The sequence below is a fragment of the Somniosus microcephalus genome, chromosome 23 (assembly GCF_052327205.1).
Source record: "Somniosus microcephalus isolate GS21.2 chromosome 23, FLI_Smic_1.0, whole genome shotgun sequence".
In the NCBI taxonomy this organism is placed as follows: Eukaryota; Metazoa; Chordata; class Chondrichthyes; order Squaliformes; family Somniosidae; genus Somniosus; species Somniosus microcephalus.
In genome coordinates this window covers 33,236,301-33,261,671 of record NC_141009.1, presented here as the reverse complement: position 1 = coordinate 33,261,671, position 25,371 = coordinate 33,236,301, and the positions used below count along the sequence as shown (strand labels likewise).

Genomic DNA, 25,371 nt, shown 5'->3' with positions numbered 1-25,371 from the left:
CCCCATATCCCTTGATTCCCTTAGTGCCCAAAAGTCTATCGATCTCAGTCTTGAATATACTCAATGACTGAGCATCCACGGCCCTCTGGGGTAGAGTCATTCTTCTTTAAGTATTCCTTAAAAGGGAATCAAAGTTTAGGGGAATACTCTTTGTTCAAAGTAGTGCTGCTCTGTAGAAAAATAATATTAGCATCCAGAGCAACTCTGGGACACTCCCACTGTTGATATCATCAGAGAGGCTGAGCTGGGAGGGAGCCCTGATGCAAGGGACTGTGCGCTGTTAAGAAATTCATGTTTTCGAAAAAGGTCAGTCAAAATTCTCCTGAGGCTAATATTTTCTTCCGCCAAAAAATGCAGAAGTACTTTGAACAAAAATGACTCCCTTTAAATTGTCCTTCCTCTTTTAAGTTGATTGATAGCTAGCCTACTTGGGGTTGGGCTTTAAGTTCTTATTGCTCATGCTTTAGATCCCAATTGCAACTTAATAATGTAAAACAGCAGGAGGCATAGTTTGCCTTCTGAAGCATTTAAATGTTTTGTCAGGAATTTCTATCAAGCTTTGGAGGGAGTGCACAATCTTGCACATATACAAGTGCAGCGACCCACTGGAAAAAAATGCTGCATAGAATCAAAAAGATCACCAAGCAGCCTGTCAGACTTGGCCCAGCAAATGGCCTTCCCATAGTGGTCCCCAAATTTTGGATATATGCAAACTCCTGGGTTTCTTCCTAACCACAACCCAATTCTGCCTCCCAATGAGGTATAGTGGGCAATCTGCCCAACCACTTAATCTAAGTTGAGGTGCTATGGAAACTACCGAATGCTGAAAAATAAATTACTCATTGAAGCAGAATCAGGAGAATTTGTTTGATATCTGGTCTCCATTTCTGGTCTTATCTGTAAGAGTTGGCTGATATATTGACGATATTCCTCATGTAGCATAGGCATGGTATGAAAGGGTTGTGTGCTAACTAACCTCCCCATGCAAGGTTATAAAACTATTGAGACACTTTAGAAAATATTCAGCAGTTATCCATATTACTACTGTAGAACAGATAGCCAGAGCATTATGCTTAAAACAACAATAATTTATATTTATATAGTGCCTTTAATGTAGTAAAACGTCCCAAGGCGCTTCACAGGAGTGTTATAAGACAAAATTTTGACACGAGCCACATAAGAAATATGAGCAGATGACCAAAAGCTTGGCCAAAGAGGAAGATTTTAAGGAGCGTCTTAAAGGAGGAAAGAGAGGCGGGGAGGTTTAGGGAGGGAATTCCAGAGCTTAGGGCACGGCCGCCAATGGTTAAGCGATTATAATCAGGGATGCTCAAGAGGGCAGAATTTGAGGAGCGCAGATATCTCGGGGTGGGGGTGCGGTGGTTGTGGGGCTGAAGGAGATTGCAGAGATGGGGAGGGGCGAGGCCATGGAGGAGTTTGAAAACAAGAATGAGGATTTTGAAATCGAGGCGTTGCTTAACTGGGAGCCAGTGGAGGTCAGCAAGCACAGGGGTGATGGGTGAACGGGACTTGGTGTGAGTTAGGACACGGGCAGCCAAGTTTTGGATGACCTCAGGTTAAGTAGGGTAGAATGTGGGAGGCCAGCCATGAGTGCGTTGGAATAGTCAAGTCTCGAGGTAACAAAGGCATGGCTGAGGGTTTCCGCATCAGATGAGCTGAGGCAAGAGACGGAGACAGGCGATGTTATGGAGGTTGAAATAGGCGGTCTTCGTTATGTCGCGGATATGTGGTCGGAAGCTCATTTCAGGGTCAAATATGACACCAAGGTTGCGAACAGTCTGGTTCAACCTCAGACACATGCTGGGAAGAGGGATGGAGTCGGTGACTAGGGAACAGAGTTTGTGGCGGGGACCGAAGACAATGGCTTCGGTCTTCCCAATATTTAATTGGAGAAAACTGGATGTCGGACAAGCAGTCTGACAATTTAGAGACTGTGGAGGGGTTGAGTGAAGTGGTGGTGAGGTAGTTGCTGGGTGTCGTCAGTGTACATGTGGAAACTGACGCTGTGTTTTCGGATGATGTTGCCAAGAGGCAGCATATAGAAGAGAAATAGGAAGGGACCGAGGATAGATCCTTGAGGGACCCCAGAGGTACCGATGCAGGAGTGGGAAGAGAAGCCATTGCAGGTGATTTTCTGGCTATGATTAGATAGATAAGAATGGAACCAGGCGAGTGCAGTCCCACCCAGCTGGACGATGGACAGGCGTTGGAGGAGGATGGAGTGGTCAACCATGTCAAAGGCTGCAGACAGATCGAGAAGGACGGGGAGGGATAGTTTACCTTTGTCACAGTCACAAAGGATGTCATTTGTGACTTTGATGAGAGCTGTTTCGGTACTGTGGCTTGGGTGGAAACCGGATTGGAAGGATTCAAACATGGAATTGTGGGAAAGATGGGCACGGATTTGGGAGGTGACAACATGTTCAAGGACCTTGGAGAGGAAAGGGAGGTTGGAGATGGGGCGGTAGAGGGGTCAAGGGCTTTTTTTTGAGGAGAGGGGTGATGATGGCAGAATTGAAGGAGAGGGGGACAGTACCTGAGGAGAGCGAACCGTTAACAATGGGAGCCAGAAAAGGAAGTTGGGTGGTCAGCAGTTTAGTGGGAATTGGGTCGAGGGAGCAGGAAGTGGGTCTCATGGACAAGATGAGCGTGGAGAGGTCAAGAGGGAAGATCGGAGAGAAACTGGAGAAAGATGCGAGTTCGGGGCTAGGGCAGGGGGGATCTTTAGAGGAAGTTTGGCCTGATGGGCTAGGGGAAGGAAGAGAAGTGGCAGAGACGGCTGATCGGATAGTCTCAATCTTAGAGGCAAAGAAGTTCATGAGTTCCTCGCACTTGTTGTTGGAGGTGAGTGTGGAGGAGACAGGGGAGAGGGGTTTAAGAAGACGGTTAGTAGCAGAGACTAGTAGCCGGGGGTTATCCTTGCATTCCAGAATGATCCTGGAATAGTGAGCAGTTTTGGCAGACAAGAGTAGGACCCAGCAATGCTTTATGTGGTCCAGCCAGATCAATACTGTAACCACTACATTGCTGGGCTTCCATAAGCCTCTATGTAAGGCTCACTCACTGAAACTCTGTATTTCTTTATCAAGGGTGCTGAACCTAGCTTTCTGTATACTATGATAACAAATGGAAAAATATGAAAGTACTGTACTGTGATTGAGAGCACTTGAAATAATGTAATTAAGAATGTAGGTTTATGTGACTGCATATTTTGGCTGTAAGTCCATTTTAGTTTTCCTCAAGTGTGCAAGCACATTTTGCAAACTACCAAAGTATTTTATAAAAATACAATGGGCGCAATTTTGCCAGCCCAGGGGAGGCAGGTATGGAGGTGGGACTGTCGGGAAAATGGCAGAATGGCAACCCGCCTCCGTGCCATCTTCCCAGGAGGCGGTTAGCTGACCCGCGCTGGGTCCCGTCTCCTGGAGGCGGGAAGGGGATTACAGCCACTTATCTGCCAGTTAACAGGTAGTTAACAGGCAGATAAGAGGATTATCCCCATTTTATCCACACAAGTGCGGGCTTCCTGAAGGCTCCGAACCCCGCCAGGGTCACCGAGGCGAGCAGTGGGTCTGCGGGGGTCGGAGGGGTGCAAAAAGTGCGCTGTGAAGGTAAGTGATGGGTGCAAGTGTGGAGAGGTGAGTATGTGAGGTAAGTGGAAAGTGATAGAAAAAGTTTACTTACCTTTGTTTCTTCCTGCAGGCTTCAAGAGTTGGGGATGCGGAGAGTCTCGCACCTCCGCGGTAGAGATGACAGATGGCCGTTGTATTCTCCAATGCAACAACCATCTAATTTCTGCAAAAGAAAGAGGTTTGATGAGTCTTGAATTCAAGAACTCATCAAACTACAGAGAATGTCAGTGTTTTGACAACTTCACTGAGCTGTCAAACGATGACAATTCATCTGATGAAACGTCATACGTTGACGTTCTCTGTAACCGGCTTCCCCTTAATTGGCCTGCTAAGCCCACTGGGCGAGCTTAACAAGGCCAGTCAGGGGAAAGTAGCGTGGGTTGGCCAGAAGTTGATGGAGGCGGGACTGAAACCTGACAAGTGGGAGTCCCGCCTCCAAAAGCTCCCCATTGGCAAACTCCAGCCCAATGTGTGTGTGATTGGTGAGGGACATTGTTTGCAGTGGGTAGAGAAGTGTGTGGAGGCTTGATTTTGATTGGGTAGAATGTCTGAATTTCACATTGTCTGAAATCTATATGCTTAATAACTCTCATTTCACAGACCTGAAACGTTAACTCTGTTTCTCTCTCCACGGATGCTGCCTGGCCTGCTGAGTGTTTCCAGCATTTTCTGTTGTTATTTTAACTCTTATTTCACGTTCAGTCGATGGAACTGACAGTCAAAACTTGATAAGATCACATTGGTTAATATAATACTTTATTTTATCATAAATTCTCAAAGTTACCATTGTATGATGTAATTGAAGGACAAAACTGAAAACATATTGCTGGAGATTGCAATTTTTCCTCCTCAAAAATTGTGATTGTAACCAATTTTGAATACATGTTAAACAACTGCATGTAACAGAAATGTATTGTCTATTCAAGCAATATGCTCTTACCGAGTATAGAAGTGCATTTCCAATATAAACCGATGACAAAAAAATAAATCCTTTGCGGTCTATTACACAGATGAAAATATTAACAAACTCCAAAGTACATGCTAATTTTTTTAATACATTACAAATGTGTGCTGAGTTGTGTGAGACACAGCACATATTTGAAAATGGTGGTCTCAATTGTGCAGAAGTGTTATCCAGTGCATTCCCAAATTGATGTCATTCACATTAGAACTGTAGCTTTGAATGGCATGACATACTTAATTCTGAAAACTCAGATTATCTTACTGTATGTAAACTTAATGATGGCTGTATGACTTGTTCTTGTAGCAAATGTAGGCCGAAGCAGAGTTCAAGGTGGCCCAGAGAGAAAACAGTCACTTATCGGATCTTCGACAGATATCCTGAAATCAACTGTACAAGCAGTGAAGAATTATGGGAATTACAGAAACTGCACAATTGTGAGATCTCACAATCCCCGTGCAAACTACGGGACATGCGTGACTCTTGCTTCAAAAATTTTGGTGTTCCCCCTATTTGTTCAGGTAATATTTATTGAATTTTAAATTTAATTTCAAATAGCTTTTATGGAAAAGTAGGGATATATTTGGTTGGTTTACTGTAATGCACACTGGAAGGACTATGGTAATATCTTTGTGTGAATTTAACAAGTTTCACAGAGTAACTTTTCTTGAAAGTCTTGAGCTCCTAGGCCAGGCTCCACACTGTGTCCCAGGCCAGGCTCCACACTGTGTCCCGGGCCAGGCTCCACACTGTGTCCCGGGCCAGGCTCCACACTGTGTCCCGGGCCAGGCTCCACACTGTGTCCCGGGCCAGGCTCCACACTGTGTCCCGGGCCAGGCTCCACACTGTGTCCCGGGCCAGGCTCCACACTGTGTCCCGGGCCAGGCTCCACACTGTGTCCCGGGCCAGGCTCCACACTGTGTCCCAGGCCATGCGAAGAGGGCAGGTGAGCTTCTTGCCATACCAGTCGCCCAGGCCAGTAACGCACCGGAATTTTTTTGTGGCCCATGAAGAGCACTCTTGCCTCACCTGGCCCCGCAAGAATAATATTTTAAAATGTCCTCTCCTGTTTTTTGAGCGACCTCAAACAGTCCCTTTAAGGCAATATGGCAAGTTAAAGAAGGCTCACATACACTAAGGAATATCAGTCTTTCTTTGCAGAAAGTCCTTGCTGGCAAGCGTGCAACACTGTATCAACTTGAAAGTAAACTCCGTGCACAGGGCTATTTTGGGAAGTACGCCTACACTCTCTGAGGTTAGCTGTACTGGCTGCAGTGGGCAACAGCTCTCGAACATCCTCTTCTTTTCGATATGCAAATCTCAACTCACAGTTAATAATTTTGTAGCAAAAATCCGGACCGAGGAAATGCTTTCAGTACCTGATTGGTTTATACTTCAGCTGAAATAGCTGTAAAAGCCACCAGAATGTTTTCTTCACTGGATGAAACTGGTGTACTTTTACTATTGTGTGGATTTTTTTTTTAGAAAAGTGTATTTTTCAAGTAGCTAAAGCTACTTTTTAAAAATTAGTTATGGAGGTTACAATTGCTAATATACTAGTAAGCAGTAACTTAAATTATCACACGAATTTTAAGTCCAAGCTATCAAGTTATTGCAACTAATTTCCGTTTTTATTGTTTGCAGCCCCTAGATTTGTGCAACCCAGCACGGACACTGGTCCTTTCAGAAAATGTATTTTTCCTTGACGACAGAAGTAAACCACTCAAGGTAAGTACTTATATTTTGCCATGAAGAAATCAAAAGTGAGTTACTAAAAGCATATGCTTTTTATTTATATTTTCCATATTGCTTAAATTATATAGTGTTGGAATTGTCCATCTGTGACTAGAATAATTGTGATCAAGTGGAAAACCATGAATAGTTGCAAAGAAAGAAGAAAGAACTTGCACTTATATAGCACCTTTTAAGTCCTCAGGGCGTCTCAAAGTGCTTCACAGCCAGTGAAGTACTTTTGAAGTGTAGTCCCTCTTGTAATATAGGCAAACACAGCAGCTAATTTGCACATAACACACTCCCACAAACAGCCGTGATCAGATAATCTGTAATAGGAGACAAGTGTCTTACCACTAAGCCAAGCCTGACACTAAAATAAATGATTATTTTCAAAATATTATTCTCCCTTCTTTTGAAGGTACTTAATCATACAGGGTTACGGTTCCATGGGCACTAAATTCCCTCGAGTACTTCATCCACATAGCTATTCTTCATGTACTAGCCGAGAAATGTTGTTGTTTGCAGACTTTTTAACTATGGAGAGCAATCCTGTTCTCCCTTGTTGTCCACATAAGACCAAATGCTGGAATATGGGATTAGATTAGACAGGGCTTGATGGCCGGCACGGACACGATGGGCCGAAGGGCCTCTATCCGTGCTGTATAACTCTATGACTCTATAAGTGCACTTTCCAGCAAATAAACATTTGGGAATGGGAACGTCGGCTGATTTCCCCCCTCCCCTCTCTAGCCCAGGGATGCTGAAGCCCTCACTGCCACCCCAGCTGTGATCAACGAACTCAACAGAGACCAGGATTGAATTTAGGACCATTCATATCGACCTAGAAAGTTTTCAGAAGCCGACCAATTAAAAAAATCCAACAACTCACAAACAGTCCTGAATATATAGGCCTGTGGCATGCAAGTAGTTACACTGCAAGTGCAGTGGGGTATAGTCTCTTAAGTTGCAGATACACCTAAAGTTCCTTCACTTTTCAGAGAGCAATTCTCCGACTTCAACTTCACTGACGAGCAATGTATGAGGTACCTTCGCTTTACCAAGGAAGTTGTTACCGAGCTACGTCAGCTGCTGCAGCCTCAAACCAAAACAGAGGGACATAAGCCTAGAAATTCAGTGGCCTGCGCCACCAGTTTGCGCCCAAAGAGGGCTTTTGCGCCACTGTGCAAACCTACCGCGATATTTAGCGGGGCGCTAATGGCGGCGTTAGCCATTAACGCTGCGCCGCCGCCGATGACGTCATCGGTGTGCGCAGCGCCCCGCTATCGCCCCGCTGGCCATATTTGGTTGCTGCCGCCTCGCCCGCGCCGGCCGCAAACAGCGACCGGTACACGGGGCCTACCTGTGCCGGTACTGGGGCGATTTAAGGTGGAGGTGCGGCCGGCCGCTTTTTCGGCGGCCACCTGCCCGCACCTCCTTCCCCGGCCTCCTACACCGCCCCCCCCCCCCCCCTGCGGCATTGCCGGCTGTTTCCAGAGAGCCCGGCACTTCTCCTTGGTGCCGGGCTCATTTGCCGGTACTCGCGAGCGGGGATCGCGCTGTTGCAGGCACCTCCCCCTTAAGAATTAGAGGAAGGCCTGCAGTACCGCAGGCTGCCGTGCCGCAGCGGGTGGCGCTGCGGCACTTTACACGCCGATATTCAGTTTCAGCGCCCCAAGCGGGGCGCCGAAACCCTTGTTTAGCGGCCGGCTTCAACTTGGGGCGCTGAAACTGAATTTCCCGCTGGCGCAAGTGGCTCCGCGCGCAGCGGTAATTCCGGCGCCCAGGCGAGCTGGGTGCCCCTAACTGAATTTCTAGGCCATAATCTTAGAATTTAAACTTCAAAGTGAATTCACAAAAAAGTTACTTTACACAAAAATTTGTGTGAATGTGAAATTGCTCCAGAAGGACACGCATGCAAAAATCAACTGAAGTGTCTAAAAGTAAGAAAGATACTTGCATGGGAAGTAAGCATATTTGGCGAAAAGGCAATGAATGAGGATTAATAAGATAGAACTGCTAATGCTAATAAAATGGTGCCACAGATTTGATGGGCCAAGTAAGGTAGTCCTGTTCTTATATTCCAACACATTCCCTATTTTATTTCCAATCCCTGGCAGTTCAGCAAGCCCGGTGACAAGAATGCTCAGATAAAGGCAGTTAATGTATTTGCACCCTTCTTAACTCAAAAATGGCACTGCAACTCATCTCAAAGAGAAATCTTTCATCATTGTGTGTGCTGAAACATGCTGAGACAATTCTGAAAATAACCTGCCACGGTCAGGTACTTCTCATCATGACGTCTCTGCCACTCCCATTTCTAATGACATTTCTTTGTTAAATATTTGAATTTTATTTTTGCAAGAACAAAAGCACCCATAATTGGGGATTCTGTACTGATGATTTATATTGGAGTTGCTTAACTCGAAGCAACCTCATCTATAGAATTACATAAATTTCCAACAGAATAAATCCTATATGTTAATTACTGTATATTTTCATGCTGTTATTCAAATATGCACAGAAGCAGATGGGTTCTGTAAATCTCATGGGAAAAAATTGACATTTACAAAGGATACTGTGCATATTTCAGAATTATTAAATATAAATAATACATGTCTCTGAATATTTTAAATTAGGATCAGTTCATGCCCTATTGGTATAATGTTGACGTGTACTAATGTTGAGCTCACCTTAGTGTAAACTAGGAAATCTCAGTTTTTCTCAATTTTAAGTTTTAAACATCTGAGGGCATCTATGGAAAAAAAAAAGTTCAAATGTTGGGGGGAAAATAGTTTCACTGGATAGAGACAGTAATGTATCAATCGGCTTTGGCGGCCAGTTTGCCTGAACTATTTCAGTCAATACAACTGTTTTTGCACTTTTCCAACTTCTGTGTGTTTATCTACCAAATGCGTGAGCCATGTGATCAGGCAGCATGTATGGATTTTGCAAACTAAATGGCATTGTGGCTGCATGGATGGCTCTGTAGATCGCTGTGCAGAAAGTGTGAATTGGCAGAATTTAATCAGCAAACGCCGATAAGCTGATTGTTCACATAAAATGTGGGCAGTTGGCTTGTATGGTATGGCCCTCGGCAACTGCAACAAGAATCTAAACAAGTGGGCACATCTGACTTAAAGAAGATGTAGTTAATGGTAACATATATCTGCATAGATGATTAAATATCTTCGAAATATAATGATTTCTGTAATACGGAGAATGTGGAAATGCCAGCCATGGAATGCACAACTGTGGTCAAGGTTAAATATAGTTCATATTATGAACTGATATACTGGAGTTTTACTAATTTCCTTAGGAAAAGGGAGATATATTATCAAAGCTTTATCTTCTTGGAGGTTTTACTTGTGTTTATATCTCTTCCTGGGGAGATTAAATAAGATTGGCAAGGTAGGAAAAATCATAGGTGGAAGGAATGGTCTGGACTGACTGGCCTTTCTGTCTCCTTTTTATGTGCAAATTCCCATCAACATCTGTTATCCTTCAGATAATAGTTAGTCAGTGTTTGTATTTTGATGAAATTATAGAATATGGTTGCCCGATAGCTTTTTGTTTAACCATATCAATGCTGCATCTTTCTTTTCATATCTAAACTGGATTGTTTGATATATGTATCTACTGCTGTCGATGCAAAATCTAAAACATCAGAAAATGTCAAATAACAAAATAAAAGAAATACCCATTTTTTGGGGAGGGAAAGCTAATTTATAGAACAGATCTCTTCAAAATTGCTGAGATATAGTTGTAAAAAATGTGTATCATTTGCCTGGAATCCACTTTCATGCTCTTTGATGCAGCTCTCCTGTATAATGCCCTGCTCAGTCTGTATACTATCTACTAATTTGATAATATTTCACTTCCAATGTTGCAAAGTAGTTGAATCGAACAAAATAAATGGATATTTGACGTTTCATGTAGGATGTTCTGGCATGGGTGCTGAAAATACCAATGTCATTCTTGTTACAGAGCAGCTTTTTTATTAATAGCAAAGGTTGGATAAGCACATGAAGTAGACTGTAATTGTCCAGTAAAAAAAGGCTTGAACAATCTTGAAGTTATTTTTTTCAATGCATTTTGATACGGTTTCCCAGCAACCATGCGTGTGCGCTAAACTGTAATCTTGAGCACCCAGGTTCAGATTCTGAACTGGCATACATGAGTTTCTCACATAGTGAGTTGTTAATCCTGGCTACATGACCAACCACAGCAAGAAGTTGAGGCAAGCTGCATAACCAACAGAAGGAAGGGGAAATGGTCAGGGTTCACGTTTGCATTGCACGTTCTTTCCCTACTATTGGGGGATGGGTGCAGGCTGTAGAGGTGCCTGTGGTCATCTGCTCAACCTCCTAGCTGAATTTCAATTAATATGCTCAAAGAGTTTATGAAAGGAATATAATAACTATGAAGTACACAGTAGAAATATCTCCTCTGTCTGCTAGCTGTAAGAGTCCTATGTGACATGAGCTTGGGCAGTCTCAATCCATTTCCTAGTGGGCATGGGCTTACAGCATAAAACTATCCCTAATTTAACACTACCGTAATTGGGCATCCCACTCAGAGCAACCACAGAATGACTGGTATGGAAAATAGGAACATTAGGGGATGTTCTTCTGAGATTGGGGCAGAGACACATTGCTGAGGCAAAGTAGATTGACATTTACTGTGCAACTGGCTATGCTATACCTGACCTACTGGACTTAATGCTGACATTAGGTGCCTGAAATGGGAAGATTTCCATTCTATAGCATGAACATCTCTCGACGAGCACAAATTTTAAAAAAACCTCTTGTATGCCCTACTTTTACAAGTATTTAAAATTTGTGTTTAATTGTAAAATTGCAGCACATTCCAACCATCTGTGTAGTATCTTTGCTATTGCAGTACACCTGCTCTGTAAGCAACAAGAATTTTATCAACAGGATTTTCCAGTGAGTTAAAAAGCCCATATGTCCTCTGAAGTCAAAGAGTAAAACTTTCTTTGATTTAAAATATGTTGTATAGATGGACTTTTGCTATGATTTAGTCCTCTGCGGGACGCTGAAGAACTTAAAATAATTTGTGTTAATGACATCAAGCCTGTGAAGGGTGGGTTGCACTGAGCTTTGTCACAGAGAAGTGCTTTGAAACATGCTGTAAATGTGAGGGAGAAGGCCGGAAATGTATGTGAAATTCAGTCCCACCTGCTTTTGCAGGAGGTCCAGCAGTATTATCTAGCTATCCGAACTGCTGAAGCCACTATAATACTTAGCAGCCTTTGTGGTTTTTAGAGGCTTTAAGCTGTGAAAGGTTATGAATGTAGAGTGGGCGTGAGCCACGAAAAACAAAAGACCACAACTCCAAATGCTGCACTGTGTGAGTTTTGGATGCACTGGGTTGTAGTATCAAGATGTGTTTCCTGCAGAAAGAACTAAGTGAATTAAGAAAGAGATGGAAGAGTTACAAATGGACAAATTCTGATCAGTATTTTTATTTGATGGAAGAGGAAGAGAGGACATTTTTATATTTTATCACACAACAGTGTTGCACCATTTTAATTTGCTAGATAACTGCATAACACGTCCTGGGACATAAAGACAGTGTTGTTTGTGATGCCTTATGATGGTGCTTCCTTCCTTTTATTACCTTTCTATCAACTGCTTCTGTTCCTGTTATTCTGCTGATCCCTTAATTTGTCTACTTGTTTTTAAAGAAACATAACTGTTCTGCTACGGCTGCAACCTTGGAAATGGTATAGCTTCCCCTCTCCACAAATTTCTCCATTTCTTTCATTGTTCATTCCATTTACTATGGAACCTCAATTATTCATGCATGTTCTTAATTATCTGTGAACATTTGTATGGGAGACTCAATTCTCCTCTGTTCTGATGTTACTGGCAAGATCAGCTATCAGTGGAACAAATGACCTAAAAGTTGATTTGCCAGCTCACAGCTCCCTGCACTCCTAACCATTGGAACCGTCAGAAATGCTCTTCCAATGTCTGGAGTCGTATACGGTCACCTCCAGTGATCCCATCATTGTTTTCTGTAGTAGCGATCTTAGCAGAACTGCCGACTTTAAAATCAACACAGAGCCTGCCTGCACAGGTTAATGCAATGTAATTCTAGGACTCCAGATTGTCACTCAATTTCCATTCACCACCATATAAATCTTGTCAATTATGACAGATAACTGAGGCATTTTTTTTGGCCAAGAGGAAGGATTTCTATCCGTGTCCTGGCCAACATTCATCCCTCAACTAATGCCATCAAAGAAGATTAGCTTGTTTTTCATGTCATTTGTTGTTTCCGGGGCCTTGTTGTTTACAAATTGGCTGCTGTGTTTGCCTACATAACAAAGGTGATTACACTTCAAAAAGTAATTTATTAGCAGTGAAGCATTTTGGGATACCTTGAAGACATGAAAGGTGCTATCTACATGTGAGTTCTTTTCTTTTTGTTAAAATCTGGTTCATGCTTTTCAATTGAATTTCTACCATTATCTGCTGCGGCCATGAAATCATTCCTTCATTTCATTTTAAATCTCAATTTCTAGAAGTGGTGTTAAACTATATATTTTTGAAATCCTTGGAAATTATTCAAGCAATAACAACAATTACCTCAATAGCCTTCTTTGAAGCTTTTCATTTGAGACGTGCGCTACATTGAAGTATTCATTTAATTAGGATTATTTGTGTTACGTAAGAGGCTGAGCTCATGTCTAAAGTGACACTTTTGAATATCCATTTTGGAGATCAATTCATTCAGTCAGCTTGGTCTTCTGGGGATAAAGCAAATTGCCACAGACCATGTAACCAATTTCTGGAACCCCATTATATTGGGGTATACTTGGCAATCAAGAAATATTTCACTTGTCATCTTACCAGCCAAATAACAGGTAGATTATTCTTGAATTGAAAGAATTATGGCCCTTTTTAGAGCTATTGCCACATAGAAAGAAAGACTTGCATTTATATAGCGCCTTTCACAACCACCAGACGTCCCAAACCACTTTACAGCCAATGAAGTACTTTTTGAAATGTAGTCACTGTTGTAATGTAGGAAACGCGGCAGCCAATTTGTGCACAGCAAGCTCCCACAAACACCAATGTGATAATAACCAGATAATTTTTTTTGTGATGTTGATTGAGGGATAAATATTGTCCAGGACACCAATATTGGCCAGGAGAACTCCCCTACTTTTCCTCAAAATAGTGCCATGGGATCTTTTACATCCACCTGAGAGAGTGGACGGGGTCTCGGTTTAACATATCATCCTCAAGACAGCACTCCCTCAGTACAGTACTACACTGGAGTGTCAACCTAGATTTTTTGGGCTCAAGTCTCTGGAGTGGGAGTGGAATGACTCAGCCGACGGTGCAATCAACTGAGCCACTGGCTGATATAGGTCAGTCACAAGTGCTCTTGTCCAGATTAATGAGTAGAGATATCTATCGTGTGTCACGTTACTGATTATATGGTCTATTTACAACACAACAAAGTATTCTTGTACATTTTTTGAGTTTAAGTAAATCAAAGAAAACTATTGATGTCATACGTGTGAAAATATTTTTTCTATCCCTTCTTTGGGGAACTGTTGGAGAACAGAACAAAAAAATGACATAGGTATGACATCGTAAAAGAGCTTCATCTGATTTTGATCAGCTACAAAACCACTAATTTTTTATTATTGTAAGTATCAAATTATGAAGTGACTACAGCCTATTAATGACTTTGCCACTTGTGATTTATCGAGGCAATGTTGTTCCTGAAATTATCATATCACACATGATATTTATACTTCCACTATTATTGCCATTTACTTAGAGACTTACTGGCTCAAAAATGCATGGAGGCATTTATGCTGGTGTTGCGCCTTAAAGGTAGACGTTTTGCCTGCTGATCCTACCCAGCACTGACCCTGCTATAAATTGCGTGGTCAACTCATTTAAATATCCATTGGCATATCAGTAGCACAGCTCCCATGTAACATGCGAATAGTGTGCTGGGTTGGGGCTTTGAAATTAGAAGTGCAGCCTTTAAAAAGGCACTAATGGCTGAAGATTACAACAGCAAGTTGGAGGAGCAACAAGTAAGTAGTAAAGTGTTTGGCACAGTGAACTGACTGTCAGGTAGCTGTAATGGTTGACGTGTGAGATTTTGTGGCACTTTTAAAGCACATCCACAAGCGGGGAGGACCTGATGTGGCACCCAAAGAAAGGAGAAAAGCATTTCAAATGGCAGAAAAGAAGAGCACACAATTTCAGTGAGATTTTCAAACACTCCTGCATGTAATGCAGCTAAGGGGACAATGACAGTTAGGTACCCATGGGAGGAAACCTCAGAAAAATGTGTCACATGCCATGTAGAGAGGGATATCAGTGCAGTAAGTACCATTTCTCTCATTCCCAGGACTGTAGACCAGTGTCAGAAAATGTTAAATGACCTAGTGAGAACAGGCAAGGTAACACACAAGCCACTGTCCTTTTTCCTCCTGGGACACAAACATACTGTTTATCGATTTAAATTAATAACTGCTCAAATAATCCTTCAGACTGTATTATGGTTAACTAACTTACAGTATGTCACCATCTCCCCTAACAACAATTATTTGCTTGCAGGTCTTTAGAGCAGCTTTATTTACTTTACCAGGGTAAAACCAGCAGGAATTTGAAGGTAGGAGGCGGTAGTTAGGGACCCATAGTAATGTTCCCCGGCAGTCAGGTCTGGAGGCGGAGGTTTTTTTTAGTGCAATCCAGGTGAGACGAGCTGGAGCTCAAGGACTTCTTGCAGGGCCTGGGGGAGCACTCCTCCTCTTGATCCACAAGGAGTTAAAGCAGAAGCAAATTTATTAAACTTACCATGGTTTCCTCTGGCCAGTTGGCTCCTCCCGCCGTGGTTCCACTGCCGGTCTGCAGACAGTACGGGACTCCCTCAGCTTAAAGTTAACATTACGTTGCAGCGCCAATCATGTCATCGGGCCGTGACTTTTGCATGTTAAGTAGGCCCTTACCTGCCTTAGTGGGAACCTCGTTGATGGCCTGATTCAGCATCATAAAAATTATGGCGGCTGGGAACGCGATGGGGTGGTGCCGGGAGATAGAATTTTCAGACTTTAACCCCTCCCACGTACCTTGCGAGGGGTGTTAAAATCCCAGTCAGTGCATCATGTGGCAGCTTCAGTGGAATCTGTGACATACACCCACCTCCGAGATGGCCCCAAACTAATTGGTGGGGGAATTGGAGGTTTATGATGTTCAGACAGGGAGAGTGGCTTGAAACCTAATTCAGCAACATGTACTCCTGCTTACCATCTTTCATCAGTTCCAATTATACTACTAAAATGAGTTAGAACCACAATCTACATACCTAAAATCTAGTGTTGGTGGGGTCTCAGACTGTAGTGTTGAATTTTTTTTCATCTCAATACTGATGACCCTAAACTTTCTGTTTTCATTTCAGATCTGCTGCATTTACAGCTTCCGTTTTTCCCTTCTGCATTTTTCTTGATTTTCTCACAGTTTTGTTTCTGTCGGTCGCTTGTGGCTTTTGTTTGGTACTGTTATGTAGATGCATGGTTGGGGGTCCAATCGTGGCGTTGGTGGGGGCGTTGGTCTGATTGCAGGTTTGCTTGAGGGGCTGGGGGGGAAACACTCCTGCTCCTCATGGCTCACAAGCAGTGCTGGAAAGGCTGGATCTGACCGTGGGCATGTTGGGGTTGGGTTTCCGATTTTTGAAATTTTAACAGCCCCACTCCCGCCTGTTCTGAGGCTTGAAATTACCCCCATGAGCTCACGAACAATCAGACTAACATGAAAGTGAATTCTTAATCTCAGGCACACTGCTGTGGGGAAATGCGAGTGAAAGCTAACTGCACCTCCTAATGGCCAATTGAGATTACTGTTGAGATTGTTGCTTGGGATGTCTGAATAAGGAGACACACAAAATAATCTCAAATAATAACTTATGAATTTGAGTCTACCAGAGGTATGTATTTAGGTTCAGTGGTGTCAGTTGCTCCTTTAAAAGGTCTGGTTGACTGTTTTTTATGGAGCTTTACTCCCACTACCCTGTATCTGCTAGCGTGCTAGCAGGACTTGGGAGTGTAACAATGAAATTTCCTTGGGGGAAAAATTTGGTATCGCCCCATTTGGGGCGCCGTTATCGGCCGTGCGCAAAGTTCAGCACCTGGCGCTAATTATCGACTCCGACAGCAAACTTGGCTTTTATCGCCCCTGGAGGTGATTGGAGCGCTAAATCAGGCGCTTCACACCTGTCTTAAGGCGCAAACGCCGAGGAGTGAGGCGCTACCTCAGAGTGCTGGCGAAGCAAGGAAGGGCAAATCAAAATAAATGTGCAAAGTGCTGCTCAGTACTCAAAACTCCTTCACACAGCTTTGAATCTCTCCGGAAGTCTCTCTCTCTCTCTCTCTCTCGCTCAGACTGCGAGGTGCAAAAATGACACTGACAGAAAAAGGCAGGAAGCGGTCGCCTTTAAATAGCGCTCCCCTAGTCCCTTTTGACAGCATTACGCTCCCCTCAACCTGTCATTGCTAGCGGCAGGCGGTAAGGCAGGGGGCGCCACTCAATATCCGGTCCGGGGCGCTAACGGGGCGTTGCGCACTCGAATTATGTCACAATTTGCCGGCGCAGGAGATCGTGGCGGAAGTGTTTAGCGCCGCCGCAAAATGTCTGGTTAATTTCGCGAGCGGCACAAGCATCGCCGTGCCCGGCCTCTAGTTGGTTTGTGCCCCAATTGGCGCCCTCTTAAGGCGCTAACGGGCGGCGCAAGCAACTGAAATTTTTCCCCCCTTGTGTCTTAATCTTTTCAAAGGCAGACAAAGTTGACACGAGGCGAGGCATTACTGCATAGAAAGAGGCCATTCGGCCCATCGTGCCTATGCTGGCTCTTTGAAAGAACTATCTAATTAGTCCCACTCCTCTGCCCTTTCACATAGCCCTGTACCTGTAACATTTCCGCTTCAAGTATTTGGTTTGGTTTGTAAGCTGCTTTATTCTACAGTAAGTAAAACATACAGAATACTGAGTTTGATGAAAGTTGGTTGGTGCAATCAGTTCAACTTCTGTTGGTGTGCTGTTGCAAATATAAAAAATATATACAAGCCATGCCACTTGAGCACTCTACTTAACATAGAAAGATAGATCCATTCTGTTATCTGTTCTGTCAACAGCACAGGCATAAATTCTCCTTTGCAGGCTTTCTGCTGTTTTACTCCTGCAGCCTTTTTGCTGCCTTAGTTGACTGAATTTGAGTGCCTGTTGATCTTTTAAAAGCTTCTTTTAGATGTCTGAAATGAATGGACATTGCTGATGAATGGTCCATTGGTTGGACAAAAAACAAAATACTGCACATATGAGATATCTGAAACAAAAACAGAAAATGCTGGAGACACACAGCACATCATCCAGTTCTCTGAACAAGGGTCCCGGAGGCGAAATGTCGACTGACTTGTGTTCTCTCGACAGATGATGCCTGACCTGCTGAGTGTCTTCAGCGGTTTCTGTTTTTGGTCCATTGTTTGAGATCTGTGCAAAAGAACTGCCCATCCCATATTCTAATTACCTCTCATCTGCCTACTGCAATTATATAGGGCCCTGGTGAGACAACACCTGGAGTATTGTGTACAGTTTTTGTCACCTTACCTAAGGAAGGATATACTTGCCATTAGAGGGAGTGCAACGAAGGTTCACCAGACTGGTTCCTGGGATGGGGGGATTGTCCTATGAGGAGAGATTGAGTAGAATAGGCCTATATTCTCTGGAGTTAAGAAGAATGAGAGGTGATCTCATTGAAACATACAAAATTCTTACAGGGTGGCTGCAGGGAGGATATTTCCCCAGGCTGGGGAGTCGAGAACCAGGGGTCACAGTCTCGGAATAAGGGGTCGGCCATTTAGGACTGAGATGAGGAGAAATGTCTTCACTCAGAGGGTGGTGAATCTTTGGAATTCTCTGCCCCAGAGGGCTGTGGAGGCTCAGTCATTGAGTATATTCAAGACAGAGATCGATAGATTTTTGAATATTAAGGGAATCGAGGGATATGGGGATAGTGCAGGAAAGTGGAGATGAGGTAGAACACCGGCCATGATCTTATTGAATGGCGCAGCAGGCTAGAATGGCCAAATGGCCTACTCCTGCTCCTATTTCTTATGTCCTTATGTTATGAATAGTCAGCCCAGCATGGGGCTATCCATAGAAACTACTCCATTTCGGGCAGGTTTCAGCCCAAAAGACATTTTCATCACTTACATCCAAGTCTGTTTTATGGACAAAATGGCTACAGAATCTCATGACAGAGGGGTACATAACTTCACCAAAAATTAAAGCTGGAATTCTTAAAAATAGTTTGTATAAGCAATAAACTTGACCAGAAATGGAGATGATTATTGTGATTTTTTTTTTTACATTCCTTAGGCAGTCTTGCCTGATTATGAAGTTGCCTCCAGTGATAAATAAGCTGCCAGTGCTGCCTGCTGGTGCGTTCAGGCATTTGCTTTATACTGTATTGTCAACACTGAGTTTCATTCAGCCCAAAACTGCTGAATGTTTGACATTTTTAACTCTCTTATTGCTCTTTTGACTGGTGCACATTTTAACAAGGAAGTTATTTACAGAAACTGGCATTCATTTTGTTGGCCATTGAAGACTTGGAATTATCAACCATTGATCTAAATCCATACTTTAATGAGTCATCATTCAGAAGGTGGTCCATGTGCTGTAAGCATAATGATTTAGCTTTAAATTAAACTGATAAACAAAGAGAAACTAGTTCCAATGGCTGAAGGGTCGATAACGAGAGGGCACAGGTTTAAGGTGATTGGGACATGAGGAAAAACTTTCTTACACAGCAAGTAGTTCGGATTGGGTGGTGGACACAGATTCAATGTAGCCTTCAAAAGAGAATTGGATAAATACCTGAAGGAAAATAAATTGCAGTGAAATTGGGAAAGAGCGGGGGAGTGGGACTAACTGGATTGCTCCTCGAAAGACTTGGTGGGCCGAATGACCCCCTTCTGTCCTGTACTATGATTCTATGATCAATACTTGAACCCCAGAGTTTTGCTTACTGATGACCCACAGACTAGCACTGCCAAAGATAAATTATTCAGCTTTTTCAATCCTATTCAGTGTCATACAGCAAGAGTAGTAGATGCAGTTCAGTTGTAATATGGCTGTTCTCAAGCCAATATCAATCAGTATCAACTGAGAAAATACATTGCTTTATCATTAAAAAAAAATGTAGGTTTTTAGGCTAACAGATTAAAATAAATGGGAATTGCAGAATCTGTATATTTTTTAATAAATCCTACTTAATCCCATTGAAATAACAATGAAATCTGTAGAAGTTTGTTTGAAGTGGACACTTGATCATTTATTTTGCATTTATACTGAAGATACTGGTCTCAGACTGGTCCACAGAGCATAAAATTTTACGGTCTGAGCACTTCATGAAGCCAAATTGACACCATGCTGGATTTACACTCTTGTGGTGTCCAACCAAAGCGTTGGGAATCTCCTTCCTCCAGATCAGCTTTTCTATAGCGCCAGAGAGTACTTTAACTCTGGATTTACACTTGAACTTTAATGTTGGTACAAAGTAGAAATAACTCCACATCGAAGTTGTGGTATAACTGCATACTTAGGCAGTCCACATAGCCTTCTCCCCAAAGGCATAGAAGTGAGTCATCTATCTCCTTTTAGGGTCGTAGTGTTATCTACATCTTCTGATAGCTTAAAGTTTATATTGATACTGCAAATAATTATAATGTGTAATTTAGCTTTTTTAATTGTGTGTGTTATAGTTGTCGAGCATGAAACCGGTGGGCAATTAATAGAAAAAAAGACTTGCATTTATATGCCTTTCACGACCTCAGGCCGTCTCAAAGCGCTTTACAACCAAAGAAGTACTTCTGAAGTGTAGTCACTGTTGGAAAGTAGGAGACGTGGCAGCTAATTTGCACGCAGCAAGCTCCCACAGGCAGCAAGCTCCCACAGACAGCAATTCAATAAATGACCAGAAAATGTGTTTTTGGTGATGTTGGTTGAGGGCTAAGTGTTGGCCAGGACACTGGGAGAACTCCCCTGCTCCTCTTCAAAAAATTTTGTGGGATATTTATTTTCACCTGTGATGTCAAATTGGCTTCATAACGTCTCATCTGAAAGATGACACCTGTGACAGTGTAGCACTCCCTCAGTATAGCCTTGCCTCTGAGTCAGCAGGTTGTGGGTTCAAGTCCCACTCCACAGACTTGAGCACCAAAATCTAGGCTGACAATCCAGTGCAGTACTGAGGGAGTGCTGCACTGTTGGAGGTGCCGTCTTTCGGATGAGATGTTAAGCTTTGACCCCGAGATGAGCTTCCGACCACATATCCGTGTCATCATCAAGACCCCCTACTTCAACCCCATAACATCGCCCGACTCCGCTCCTGCCTGAAACCCTCATCCATGCCTTTGTTACCTTCAGACTTGACTATTCCAACACCCTCCTGGCCGGCCTCCCATCTTCCATCCTCTATAAAATTGAGCTCATCCAAAACTCTTCTGCCTGTATCCTAACTTGCAACAAGTCCTGTTCACTCATCACCCCTGTGCTGACTGACCTACATTAGTTCCAGGTCTGGCAACACCTCAATTTTGAAATTCTCAGCCTTGTTTTCAGACCCCTACATGGCCTTGCCCCTCACTATCTCTGTAACCTTCTCCAGCCCTACAACCCTCCCAGATCTCTACTCTCCTCCAATTCTGGCCTCTTGCGCATTCCCTATTTTATGCGCTCCACCATTGGTGGCCGTGCTTTCAGCTGCTTAGGCCCTAAACTCTGGCATTCGCTCTCCGGCTCTCTACCTTTTCCTCTTCTTTTAAGACGCTTCTTAAAACCTACCTCTTTGACCAAGCTTTTGGTCACCTGTCCTAATATCTCCTTATGTGGCTCGGTATCAAATGTTGTTTAATAACCTCCTGTGAAGCGCCTTGGGACATTTTACTACATTAAAGGCGCTATATTAATACAAGTTATTGTTGCTTGTGCTGCAAAAATATGACATCACAAATTGGCTTCTTTATGTTTCCAGAATATAGCAACACTTTGTAGGTGCAGTGAAAGTATACGTTTGCAAATTTTATTTAAGCAATTTTGTGTTTGCCTTTTGGTAATATTTAGCTAAGTCAAGATAGTGAAGACTATGGGCTCGATTTTACCAGGCCCGAGGAGGCGGGATTGGAGGCATGTGAGGTGTTAAAATCGCAACAAACTGGCGGGCGGGCCTGATCTCACCTCCGAGCAATTTTCCTACATCCGAGTTTTCTGACCCCGTCTCCATCCCGCCTCCAAGAGGCGGGATAGGCCCTTAAGGCCCTTAACAACCAGTTAAGTGCCTCTATAATCCCATTTTGAGAGGCCTTTCTGATTTTAACGCTTTTCCCACGCGCTTCACGCCTCCTCTGAAACACGCCAGTGAAACCTGGCGGCAGCACAAGTGGATTGCTTACTAACAGCTGCAGCTCCACCATTAAAAAGGAGTTTTCAGCAATCTTCATTTGCAGGTGGCAGAACTTTGTTGTCTCAGGTCTGGGGGAACTTTTAACAGGCCTACTCATTGTTTTGGAAGTTTGGAGCCTGACACTCATTTCCAGTGTGACCTCCTGGGAAAACCTTCTCCCCACCGTGACTGAGCGCTTCCTCAACTGAGGCATATACCAGAAGCATGGGAACCATTTATTTCCTTTCCTCCTGGACATCAGATTCGGACGAAGACCAGCCGTGGCAGCAGCAGAACCATAAACAACAGCACCGCCAACAGCAGCAGCATCAACAGCTGCTGCTCACACACCTGAAGCTGCACAGGCCAGAAGACGCCAGCGCGCGACCACATTGCTGCCCGGGATGCAAGGGAGGCACTTGGCCAGATTTGCTTCGCCTGCACAATCAAACACTTTTGCCTTGCAGCTTCTTATCAGACCATCGACAATGGTCAAGAGCCTGCAGATTCCTATCACTCTGACCACCATACTGACAATTGCAAGTCACCCTAAGCCCTCAATGTGGAAGTCCCATTTGCGAAATGACAGACGCCACAACTGCAACAGTTTCCCTTCAGTATTTTTTATGACAATATGCAACTGATGGCATGTTAAAAATAAACACAAAATTACACCCGTGACTACCCTTGTGACTACTTGTGCATTACCTTTCTTTTACGCGTGCTCCTACGTGGTTCTTCCCCTGTGGCTTCAGCAGATGTGGAGGCCCCTTGCTCACTTTGTTGCTGCTCCTGCCTTGACACCTTTGGCGGGCGTCCTCTGAGGTTGCGAGCCTGTGAGGGCTCGTCAACAGTCTGCTGCTCCTGTGGCTGTGCAGGGGTTGAGACGTCAATCTCAGTTGGGTGGGGCTCTGACCGAGGGCTCTGAAGTGGCATGGAAGTGTGAGCGCTTGGAGAGGAGCCCCCACTTCCTTGATTGTAATGATCAGTAACATGTCATTCCAGAATGGTACACTAGGTGGAGCTGTATGTTTAGTAGTGGGCTACCCATAAGGCAGTAGTCAAGATGGATGCCTGTACACTAGTCCACATGGCTGAATAAATGACTAGCTCAAGCTAGCTGTTCATAATGAAAACGTCTATTTATTTATGAACATAACATGGTACCAGGATTGGTAATATCTGCTGAATATTGTGAAACGCGACATGGAGAATTTGAAGCCACCGGAGGGTTTGAAACTCATGGGGAATGTCGACTGCAATTGGCGGACTTTCAAACAACAATTTGAAATCTACATTGCCGCCATCGGGTTCGGTACGATGCCAGACGCAAGGAAAATAGCGTTGCTGCTCACGGTTGCAGGCCCGCAGGCGATAGAGGTATTTAATACGTTTGTCTTTGATCAAGAGGAGGACAGAGAAAAAATGGATGATGTGCTAAAGAAGTTTGATACACATTGTTCTCCAAAAAAGAACGAGACCTATGAGAGGTATGTGTTCCGTTCACGGACACAGCAGCAAAATGAGACTTTTGATAGCTTTGTGAACGATCTGAAACTGAAAGCACAGACGTGTAATTTCTCTGAACTGAAATCATCCATAATTCGTGACCAGATTGTGTTTGGTATTCATGATAAGAAAGTCAGGGAACGTTTGTTGAGAGAAACCAAACTAACATTGGAGGATGCTGTGAAAATATGCCATGCCAGTGAGCTAGCTCAACAGCACGCAAAGACTTTCAGTGAAATTAATAATAATGCGACTGTAGTGAATGACAGTGAATGCTGCTGTCGGTGCTGTGTCCTACAAGGGGAAGAAACGTGGGCAGAACAGAAATGCAAAGCAATCGGAGGATGGAATTTTTAATTGTAAACGCTGTGGTTACCAGCACCAGTCAAGACAATGCCCAGCGTTTGGAAAAATGTGCACAAAATGTAATGGAAAGAATCACTTTGCCAAACAATGCTTTTCCAAAGTAAAAACAAAGAAAGGGCAACAAGTCAATGTGATTGAGGACACTGATTTAAGTGAGACATTTTTTGTAGGAATGGTGTCATGTGACAATATAGAAAAGGATACAGAAAATGTGCAGCCCTCAGGAATGGACAATGCTGAACATAAAGTTAATGCAGTAAAAGAGGACAAATGGATGATGCCACTGCAGGTAAATGGAGCATTAGTTACATTGAAACTAGACACTGGGGCAAAAGCAAACTTAATCAGTATGAGTGACATTAAAAATATGAAAGAAAAGCCCAAAATACAGAAAAAGTCAGTACTACTGAAGAACTATAATGGACAGAAAATAGATAGCTTAGGTGTATGCACACTTAAAGTGACAGTCAAAGACAAGGTGCATCATCTCATGTTTTCTGTTGTGGCTGAAGGACTTGATTCACTACTAGGTGACAAAGCTTGTGAGGACTTAGAACTGGTCAAGAGAGTCTACCGTATAAACTGTGCCATAAGCAGACCAGATGACTTGATGGATTCTGTAGTGAGTAATTTCCAGGATGTGTTCAAAGGATTTGGAGTTCTACCATTCACTTACAAGATCCAGCTAAAGCAGGATGCTCAGCCAGTGGTACATGCTCCACGGAGAGTTCCAGCACCCCTGCATGACCGGCTCAAGAAAGAACTGGACAGAATGACCACACTAGGAGTCATCAGGAAAGTCGAAGAGCCAACAGAATGGGTTAACTCCATGGTATGTGTAAAGAAAAAGAACAATGATCTAAGAGTATGCATGGATCCAAAGGACTTAAATGCAAACATAAAACGTGAACACTACCAGATTCCCAAGCGAGAAGAAATCACCAGTGAAATGTCAGGTGCCAGATACTTCACAAAGCTCGATGCCTCACAAGGATTTTGGCAACTAAAACTGGATGAAGAGAGCACCAAATACTGTACCTTCAACACACCATTTGGCAGGTATTGTTTCCTTAGAATGCCTTTCGGGATAATATCTGCATCTGAAATCTTTCATAGAGCGATGGAACACATAATTGAAGGTCTGGAAGGAGTTCGGGTCTATGTTGATGACATCATCATCTGGGGCTCCACACTGAAAGAACACAATGAGAGACTGACTAAAGCGCTACAGAGCATACGCCGGAATGGACTGAAGCTCAACAAAGCCAAGTGTCAGTTTGGTGTCCAGGAAGTCACTTTCCTAGGAGATAATCTATCTGGTAAAGGAATAGAGCCAGATATGGAAAAAGTAAACGCCATACTCAACATGCCCCGACCCACTGACAAAAAAGGAGTGCTACGCATCATGGGGATGATAAACTTCATTGGAAAGTTCATTCCTAACTTGTCAGCCAAGACAGCCTGTCTGCAAGACCTGCTACATAAAATAAATGAGTTCGCATGGACAGAAAGACATGAACAAGAGTGGATCAACCTTAAAACAGTGCTGACAACCACACCTGTACTCACCTTCTTTGACCCAACAAAGAGAATCAAAGGGTCAACGGATGCATCAAAAGATGGCCTAGGCACGGTCTTGCTACAAGCAGAGGG

The 25,371-nt window shown here is 43.4% G+C and overlaps 1 protein-coding gene across 5 annotated transcripts in view; it reads left to right on the top strand.

The window, feature by feature from the left end:
* Positions 1 to 25,371, top strand: part of LOC147101798 (regulator of G protein signaling 3-like) — a 311,192-nt gene that overhangs the window by 126,458 nt on the left and 159,363 nt on the right. For all 5 annotated transcript variants that reach the window (XM_085965760.1, XM_085965756.1, XM_085965757.1 and 2 more), the window contains exons 14-15: positions 4,921 to 5,135; positions 6,259 to 6,342. In XM_085965760.1, coding sequence (XP_085821886.1) covers positions 4,921 to 5,135; positions 6,259 to 6,342 — 299 coding nt within the window. The remainder of the gene's footprint in view (positions 1 to 4,920; positions 5,136 to 6,258; positions 6,343 to 25,371) is intronic.